General features: G+C 49.6%; 1 protein-coding gene across 1 annotated transcript in view; it reads left to right on the top strand.

Moving 5' to 3' along the window:
- The window catches only part of GALNT18 (polypeptide N-acetylgalactosaminyltransferase 18), a 406,298-nt gene extending 400,959 nt beyond the window's left edge, over positions 1-5,339 (top strand). Inside the window, exon 11 of the mRNA XM_004369650.1 lies at positions 4,911-5,339. Coding sequence (XP_004369707.1) covers positions 4,911-5,057 — 147 coding nt within the window. The 3' untranslated portion in view covers positions 5,058-5,339. The remainder of the gene's footprint in view (positions 1-4,910) is intronic.
- The last annotated feature ends 3,527 nt before the right edge of the window (positions 5,340-8,866 follow it).

Below are 8,866 nucleotides of genomic sequence, written 5' to 3'. Positions count from 1 at the left end.
CGGGCCAGAGCCAAGGCTGGAACGGGAGTGCTGTGTTCTTTGCTCCAGTTCATACTGCCTGTCATGCACTTTCCAGTCACTACTCCAGAGAGGCCCAGAAGGAAGAGGAATTAGGCTGCGGGCTGGGAACCAGTTCTAGGAAGTATTATTAGCCTTCTTAATTCTATACATTCAGCTTTTGATTTTTTTTTTTTTTTAATGCTGTTTCCACATTTAATTTGGTTTCCATTCCAATTAAGCTCTCTGTGTACTGCGGCTTCTCTCCTGCCAGGTTTAATTGCCCTTATTTAAATTCTTTAATTAAAAGTATTGTGTTTCCAGAGCCTGTAGTTGTATTACACAAATAATTTGGATGGCTGGACTGGTAAACCAAGCAACTGTGCACGCTACTGAGGGGGATGCCGACTGGGGAGCTCTGCGTCAAACCCTGGCACCCCAGAGCCATGGGACTGGCTCCAAGGCTGCTGTCTGACCCTTGGTATTAGAACAAGAACCTTCTAACAGCTCTCCCTGCTTCCTTCCAGTAAAGGAAGCAGACCTCCGGATTTACAGCCTTACTGGCCATGTGACCCTGGGCAAGTCTCCCAACCTCTTTAAGCCTCAGTCTCCAATTCTATAAAATGGGGATAATTATAATCAACACCTTATAGGAATGCTGTAAGGAATATGTGAGATGAGTGCTAGGTAGATGGTAAATGGAGCCCTGGTTATGCAGTGGTTAAGAGCTCATCTGCTAACCAAAAGGATGGCACTTCGAATCCGCCAGCTGCTCCTTGGAAACCCTATGGGGCAGTTGTAGTCTATCCTGTAGGGTAGCTATGAGTCAGAATCGACTTGACAGCAATGGTTTTGTGTGTGTGTGTGTGTGTGTGTGTTTTTTTAATGACAAATAAGTGTTTGTTAGCTGTCACTATTTTGGGGCGTCTTCTGGTGGCACAAATGGGTAAGCACTCTCGACTACTACCCAAAAGCTTGGTGGTTCAAACCTAACCAGAAGTGCATCAGAAGAAAGTCCTGGTGATCTGCTTCTGAAAGGTCACAGCCTTTCAGTTTGGAGTACTGTTCTACTCTGCACACATGGGGTCACCATGGGTCAAAATCACCTCGACGGCAACTGGTTTGGTTTTCTTGGGTTTGATTACTATTTTCATCTCTTGTGTAGAGCCTGCAGGTAGAGGTACCAGGTAGTGATAACACCAGGCTTCTCTCAAGGGTACTGAACTCACCAGGAAAGAGCTAAATGGAGGAAGGAAAGGCTTCTCTGCAATTTTGGTGACTGGGTTTTGCTCAGAGAGAGGGAGGGCATCCAGTTTATTCAGTGAGAGGGGTGGAGGTCTGAGAAGGAAGACAGGAGGGGGACAGTGCAAGTGGTCCATGCTAGCTCCAGCACCAAAGGGTGGACTGGCTCCTCTCTCCACACCCCAGATGTGTCCCAAGGAGCATACCAGGCTATGCTCAGCAAAGCCCCAGGGCGGCCTTACAGCCCTATTCTAGAAGACTCTCCTCTCTGAGCCTCCAGGGAGGGTGCTTTCCTTGGCCTCATACTCCACCCTCCCTGACAGGCCCAGATACTCTCATTGATCCATCCTCCCCCCTGCAAAAACCCCACTCTTGTCTCATTCCATTTCCCCTACACCCTTCCAGGAGACCACACTGGCTGTTTCTGCCCCAGGGTCACGACATTTCCTGTCTCTAGGGTGCTGAGGGCACGGCTGGGCCAGGGAAACGTCAGATTTGAGTCTCTGAAGGAAGTCTGTTTTTCAGAGACCTCTGCTCCCACCTCCCTCTCAGCCCTTGGCAAGGTGCCCCTCAAGGGGAAGAACACATCAGGCTTAGAATGTGCCTTGTGGCTGGTGGGAAAGGAGGGGTCTGCAGCCTCCTCTGGCTTTGGACAAGTTTCTCCAAGCTTCAGGGGTCTGTGAAGCAGCCTGCTGTTGGCAAGGCTGGCCTGGCCCATGAGGATATGCTGGGCAGTCAGAATCCTCAGGGGAGTGGTTGGGGGTGCTTGGTCTGGCCCCCCTTTCTGTTTATCATGCATTTTTTCCTGGAGCCCCATCCTGATACTCCAAATCGTGTAGCCTCATATCTATTATTTGTGGTTTTATAGCTGAAAGGGACTTCCCATCCTCCTGCTTATCCTCCCAGTAATCAGGATGGAAATTATCAGCTGGACCTACAGACAATGAAACCAGAGGGTGCAGTGGCTTTCTCAAGGCCATACCACAGAAACCCAGAAAAGAAGCCAGGTCTTCAGAGTCCAGAGTCCAGTTCCGCATACTTCCCTTTGTACATCACTGCGTGAAATGCTAGCAAACCAAACTGAGGGTGACCCCATGTGTTGCAGAGTAGAACTGTTCTCCATAAGGTTTTCATGGCTGTGACCCTTCAGAAGCAGATTGCCAGGCCTTTCTGCCAAGGCACCTCTGAGTGGGTTTGTACCCCCAACCTCTTGGTTAGCAGTTCAGCACTTAACCACTTGTGCCACCCATAGACTTCTTGAAGCGCTTGTGAATCAGAAAGCTGGGCTGGTTTCAGACCCACCCTGCCTGAGCTCTGCTCCCAAGAATATGGGGTAGGACATACCACCAAGCTGGCAAGGCAGTTGGAGGGATTGGGGGAGCCTGGCTGCAGGCCCCCTAAAGAAGCACCAGGGACATGCTGCAGCCTGGGTGTGGGTGACAGATGTGCTCAGCTTGGATGTTGCAAGATTTTACACAGGAGCTATAGAAATCCAGGCGGGCTGACTTGGAGCAGGTGTCACAAGGGATGCCTATGAGTCCAAAAGTCCAGCCTTTGAGGGACAGGATGGGCACCCAAAGTGACCCCCCCCCCAGCATCTGAGAGGACAACTTGAGACTGTCTTCCACAGTCATCCCCAAGGGGTTAAGGAGCATGGTGTTAAGGAGCCACCAAAGTACCAGGCTATGTGGAAGGAGCCACTGGCCAGTGTAAATGAGTGGTGGCGCTCTGCTCTGTGGTCAGTTCTGAGTGGCACAAAACAACTGGAGCTTGTCCAAAGGAAGGCAACTGGAATGGCAAAAGGACACAGAAATGTCCCAGAAGTAGTGGAAGGAACTGGGAAGTTTAACCTGGAAAAGCATAGACCTGGGGGGACTTGGCCATCACCTTCCCCTATTGGAGGGGAAAGGGTAGAGAAGCAGGAGCAGACCTGAGTGTGGAAGCCCAAGGGGAAGGTCCAGGACCCCATGTGGCTGCTTCTGACACAAGGAATTCAGTTCAATGGGAGGAGAATGTTCCAAGGTAGAGCAGCTCAGGGGAAGAAAGTGCTCGTTCTTCATGTCTAGAGGTGGCTAAGCAGAATAGTCCCATGGCTGAGATGTAGAGGCCATTCAGCCTGCAGATGAGAGGGAGAGGGTTGGCCTTCCAGGTCTCTTCTAACACAGGGATTCCGGGGTCCTTTCTGAGCCCTCATCCGATGGCCACTCTGAGTCTTCAGGTTTCACTCTGGTTGCACCTGTGGTCCCCGATGAGCTAGCTGTCTCAGCTTCCGTTTTGTTCTGTTGTCTCTCTGCTGTTGGATGCAGTGAGCCACTGCTCTCTTCTGGAGAGGTGCTGGGCTGGGGGTGCAGGGAGAGGGGCCCTGCTTTATTCACTTGAACACTTCACTTCTAAAGAGGTTCCGGTCTATTGGGCTTTTTTCCACACACCGGAAACTGGGACTTCCAGTTCCAACAATGCATATACACACACCCCTCACTCTCCTTTGCCATCCAGCTTTCCCATTCTCTGCCCCCTTCACCTACGACTCAAAGTCCATTTTGAGGGAGCTAGATTTTTTGCTTTAATTTTTTTAAATTGAAGATTAACACACACATACATAAATGTGCACCAAACATAAATGTTCCATTCAATGTTAAAAACAAAGTAAATGTCTATGTAACCACCACCCAAGACAAGAAATAGCACACTCCAGCACCCCTCCTGCCTCCTGCCAAATCATTTCCCACTCGCTTCTCCTCAAAGGTAACCATAGGTTTCTTTTGCCTATTTTGGAAGTTTATATAAATAGAATTTAGATAGAGAGAGAGAATGTGTGTGTGTGTGTGAGAGAGAGAGACAGAGATTTTGTCTGGCTTCTTTTGCTAACCTTATATTTGAGAATCATCCTTACTGACTATAACTCTGGTTTGTTTTCATTCCTGTATAGTATTCCATCGTATGAATAACGAATATACCACAAGTTATTTATTCATTCTATTGTTGATGGATATTTGGCTTGTCTCCAGGTTAGAGATTTTACAGATAATGTTTCAAATAGAATTCAAGTTCATGTCTTCAGTGCACATATTTCTGCTAGGTATGTATACACCTGTGAGTAGAATGGTTGACTCATAGGGATGTGTACTTCAGCTTCAGCAGATGCTGTCAGTTTTTTGTGTAGTTATAAGAACTGGGTCTCTGGAGTCGAAGTGCTAACCTGAACCAAACCCAGGCTCCTGGACACCGTCCGTTGGGCCACTAAACATGGGCCCAAAAGCAGGAGGTCCTGGGCCTTTGATGATGCTCATATTCAGGCTGATCATAGAACGAGGCTTTCCAGAGCAGGGCACCACTCAATGGTCATGGGTAGCAGGGCCTACCCCCACCCCAGGGTAGGAGCTGTAAAAGCAAACCATAATGCCACACCCCAGCCAGACAGAAGTCTTTGTCCTAGCAAAGAACTAGTGTACTATGAAGAAAACTGAAGTAGACGTTCAGTCTTAGGAAGGATACTAACACATCAGAGACGGGGGGCCTGAGGTTTCACAGATCTGTCATAGCCTCACTGGGTCCCAGGCATCTGACCACACAAATAATTCCAGCCCTACCAGCCTCTAGGCCTGACGTTCCCCAAATCTCCCTATATTGCCTCTACGCCCTCTGACCTTGCTGTCTGCCCTGGCTCCTAGGGAGGCCCCATCCAGAACAGCAAGTCCAAGCGCTGTCTGGAGCTGCAGGAGAGCAGTGACATGGAGTTTGGCTTCCAGCTGGTGCTGCAGAAGTGTTCGGGCCAGCACTGGAGCATCACCAACGTCCTGCGGAGCCTGGAGTCTTGACCCTCCCCACCCCCGGGAGCCACCTCCCGCCCACCCCTTTGCTACTGTGTAGCACTTGCTGCAATGCTGCCTGCTGTCCGTGTAGGGTGGTTTGGAGTCTGGCGAAGCCAGGTCGGTGGGCCCCTAAAAGAGCTTTTTATTTCCCAGTCAATTTTCATGGAATTTATAGAAAGATGCTGAATGGTGGGTGAGGGTGTCATATCATAAACTATTTTGCAACTGTAAATAGGGGATAAGTGGAAAATATTTATATCAATAAAAGACTATTGATTAAGAAAAGGGTTTTTGTGGTCATTTGGTGCTCTGTGGAGATTCATGCCCAGCTCCTCTGAACTTGGAATTCTCAAAGCCAAAGATGTGTCCCTGTTGGCCCTTCCAGCTTCACATCCTTGAAAAAGGCTTCTAATCACCTGCGCACAGTGGGAGCTTGTGTGCAAGCTGCCAGCTTACTTTTTGAGGACCAGGGCTGGCGAAGTGGCAACATGACCTCAGTCCCCACTTCCGAGGGAAGGCTGCCTTTGCCTCTCCCAGAGACGGTTCCTTCTCTGTAAGGCAGCCTCGGTTCTTCACTCCTGGAGAAACAAGGACTGCTCACTGGCCAGTGGAATGGCAGCAGCTGGGCTTCAGGCTACAGTGTCCTCTCCTAAAGTCTCCAGGTCACCGCCCACCTCCCAAAGCCGTTCACTTATCAGCCCTTCAGCAGCAACGCTCACCTACAGCAGATGCCCAGCCCATTGCTAAGGCCAGTTAGCAGGGACAGATCATCCAATAGGCACAGTAAGCACCAGATCATCTGTAGTGAACAATTTCACATTTTTTCACCACATCAAAGATTCTGCTTCTAGGTATGGCTGGTGTCTGTCTGTCTCTCTCCCAACCCCACAGTACCTTTCTACAGAATCAAAGCCTGTTTTCAAATTTACAGTCCCTGACAGGGATGGATGACTCAGTATGCAAGGTAAGCACGGTCCTACTTGTGCTTGCTTACTAATCTGTAGCGACCAATTTCACATCAAAGATGTAGTGAAATTGGTCACTACAGATTAGTAAGTAAGCAGAGGTAAGCCCGTGCTTACCAGGTCATCTATCCCTGCCGGTCAGGCTCCTCCAGTGGATCATAGCTCTCACCCTGTTATGGCTCCAAGTCAACCCCTCTGGACACAGCTTCAGGAGACCATGGACCTCAGGTGGAGCCACCTTTCTTGGAGCCTATGCCCAACCCTCTGTCCCTCCAATAACTTCTGGCAGAATGTTTCGTCTTCTGGGGTTCCTGTTTTTAGTTTGAGGGCCCCGCTGCCCCAACCCACTTCTAGCCCTCCTTCATCCCTGTAGCTTACAGCAGAGTAATAATGACTGACAGGCTCTAACTAGAAAGAGGTAACCCTTTCTGGATAAGTTTCAGCCTCACCCACCTCCTCAAGTTCTCTGGGACCTCCTTCCCAGGGGCCTCCAGACCAGGCATGTGCCTGCTTTGGTTCAGTAATTTATAGTTGAAAAACTGATGAACACAGAGAAACCTCCCTCCACCTGTGGGACCCTGAGGGAAGAGGGGCTGCTGTCTTGGCCCCTTTTGCACATCAAGAACCCCATCCCTGGAGGGGCACCAGGGACATCCCTGGCCACCGTCACAGACTCCCTTTTAGATTTTCCCTGAACTCCCAACGAGCCCATGGGCTCCATATATTTGGAGGATGCCCACACATTTGCCAGGCAGGTCACAGCTCATGACCACCACCTGGGAGGTCAACAAGGGGAGCAGGAACCCCCAGCCAGGAAGAGGCACCTACAGAGTCATAGGCACTGCCTTCCCTACACTGTAGAAGCCAGGGCTCTTACACCCTCCTCCCATATTTACTTCCCTTCTTCAGTAAACTACACTCATTCAAATCCACATCTGTCTATAGGTGTAACACCATCCTATACTTCTAAATTTACCCTCTGTTTAATTCACTCTCTACCTACCTGTTTCATCACCTCTAAGTTGCCAATTCTGTTCTTCATAATCACTGACACAGAATGCCCTACACCAGTAGTTCCCAAAGTGTGATCTTCAGACCAGCAGCAGTAGCATCACCAGAGAACTTGTTAGACATGCAAATTCTCAAGCCCCCCTCCCCCTCAACCCACCTGAATCAGATAATCTGGGGTTGAGGCCCAACAATCTATGTTTTAACAAGCCGTCCAGGTGCTTCTGATGCCTGCTAAGTCTTGAAAACTACTGTCCAGCATCAACCTCAATCAGTTCACACCTGTTCTCACTCCTGCAATGGCTCAGGCCTCCATCTCCAAAGCGGCCATTCATACTGCTCTACCTATTCACACCAACTTCCACCTCATGCAAGTAGAATCCAGAATGCCCTGTGCACCCACCTAACTCACACCATATCCCTAGCATAAAGTGGAAGGACTAAGAGTGTGGACTCAAGCAGGACAGCCTGAGTTCAAATCCCAGCCCTGCCACTTACTAGCTGGATGATCGTGGGCAGTTACTTGACCTCTCTGTGCCTCAGTTTCCTTCTCTTAAAAAGTGGGGACAATAATAGCATATATTTTCTGGGGTTGTTGTGAAAAGTAGGTGAGTAAATTTATGTAAAACACTTAGAGCAGTGATGGGTACATAGTGAGTGCTATAAAGTCTTCCTATTATTATTTCATCCATTGACACCCTGACACTCAGTTGCTGTCACCGGCATCCTCACCTTTACACTGATCCACACTCACACTTTGCCATGCCTATCAACATCCATATCCCACCCCACCCATACTAACACCCACTCATGTCTGTAGCCACCTGCCTGGAGGTATTTGTTCTCATGCTCATGGCTACCTACACCCATACCCCTACAAACTCCACACATCCTTACCCTCCAATCAAATACATTCCACAACAACGCATTCCAACATCCTGAGGAGCAAACCCCAGAAAGTGTCCTCTCCCATAAATTAATCTGGGGGCTGTTAAAAAAGGACAGGTGAGCAGCTCCCTCCTGGGACACCAACTCAACATCTCCCTGAGCCCAGATGGGCAGGCCCTGGAGGTAGAAGAGGCTCTGAGGTGGCCCTTGAGAGCCCTGACTTCCTGAAAGTGGGAACCCTGTGGCCAATCCAGGCTCCTCTATGTATCAGAGGTACAAAAAGGCCAGAAGTCTGAGGTCATGCATCTCCAGAAGAGAGGTGCTGAGCAGGTGTAGGGCAGAGGCAGGAGGTCCAGAGCTTAATGGAGGGAGGACGTGAGGAGGCACCAGCTCACATCCAGTTTCCTCTCCATCCCAGCCTCATGTGGTTGCTTTTCCCACAGCTGCTGCAAGCTAATCAGCAGCTGTTTAGGGGCTCTCTGAACACCCGGAGTGAGATCATCATTTTGCTTAATGATTTGCACAATAAACAATTTTGTTTCCTATTTTCACTGTTACTAGAAAAGGCTTCTATAACCTGTTCATGAGGCCTCCTGGACAGCCAGCCAGCCCTGCTGCATGACCCATAACCCAGTTCCACAACTCAGCCCCCAGCTTTCACCCAGTCTCTCCCCGTGGTCACATCTGTCCTGAGAAATGAAGGAAGAAGATGTGCTCTTCGCTCACCATTGGAAGATGGACATAATTGTTAGCACCACAATGGTAGAAGCCATCAGTGCCCTGGCCATATCCCAGCCTGCCCTGTAGGTCACTGTCATGAGCTCCAGTACTTTCCTGCAGTCCCTACAGCTTCCTCCGTCTCTGCCTGAGGCCCTTCTCTGGCCATAGGCATGGGCTTGGATTTGTGCCTGGATGAGCTGTAAGCACCAGACAGTTTAGACTTCAGGAACAAGC

The sequence above is a fragment of the Trichechus manatus genome, unplaced genomic scaffold, assembly GCF_000243295.1.
Source record: "Trichechus manatus latirostris isolate Lorelei unplaced genomic scaffold, TriManLat1.0 scaffold00006, whole genome shotgun sequence".
Classification (NCBI taxonomy): Eukaryota; Metazoa; Chordata; class Mammalia; order Sirenia; family Trichechidae; genus Trichechus; species Trichechus manatus.
Note: the sequence above shows the minus strand (reverse complement) of the source record. Positions and strands in the feature narration are given on the sequence as shown.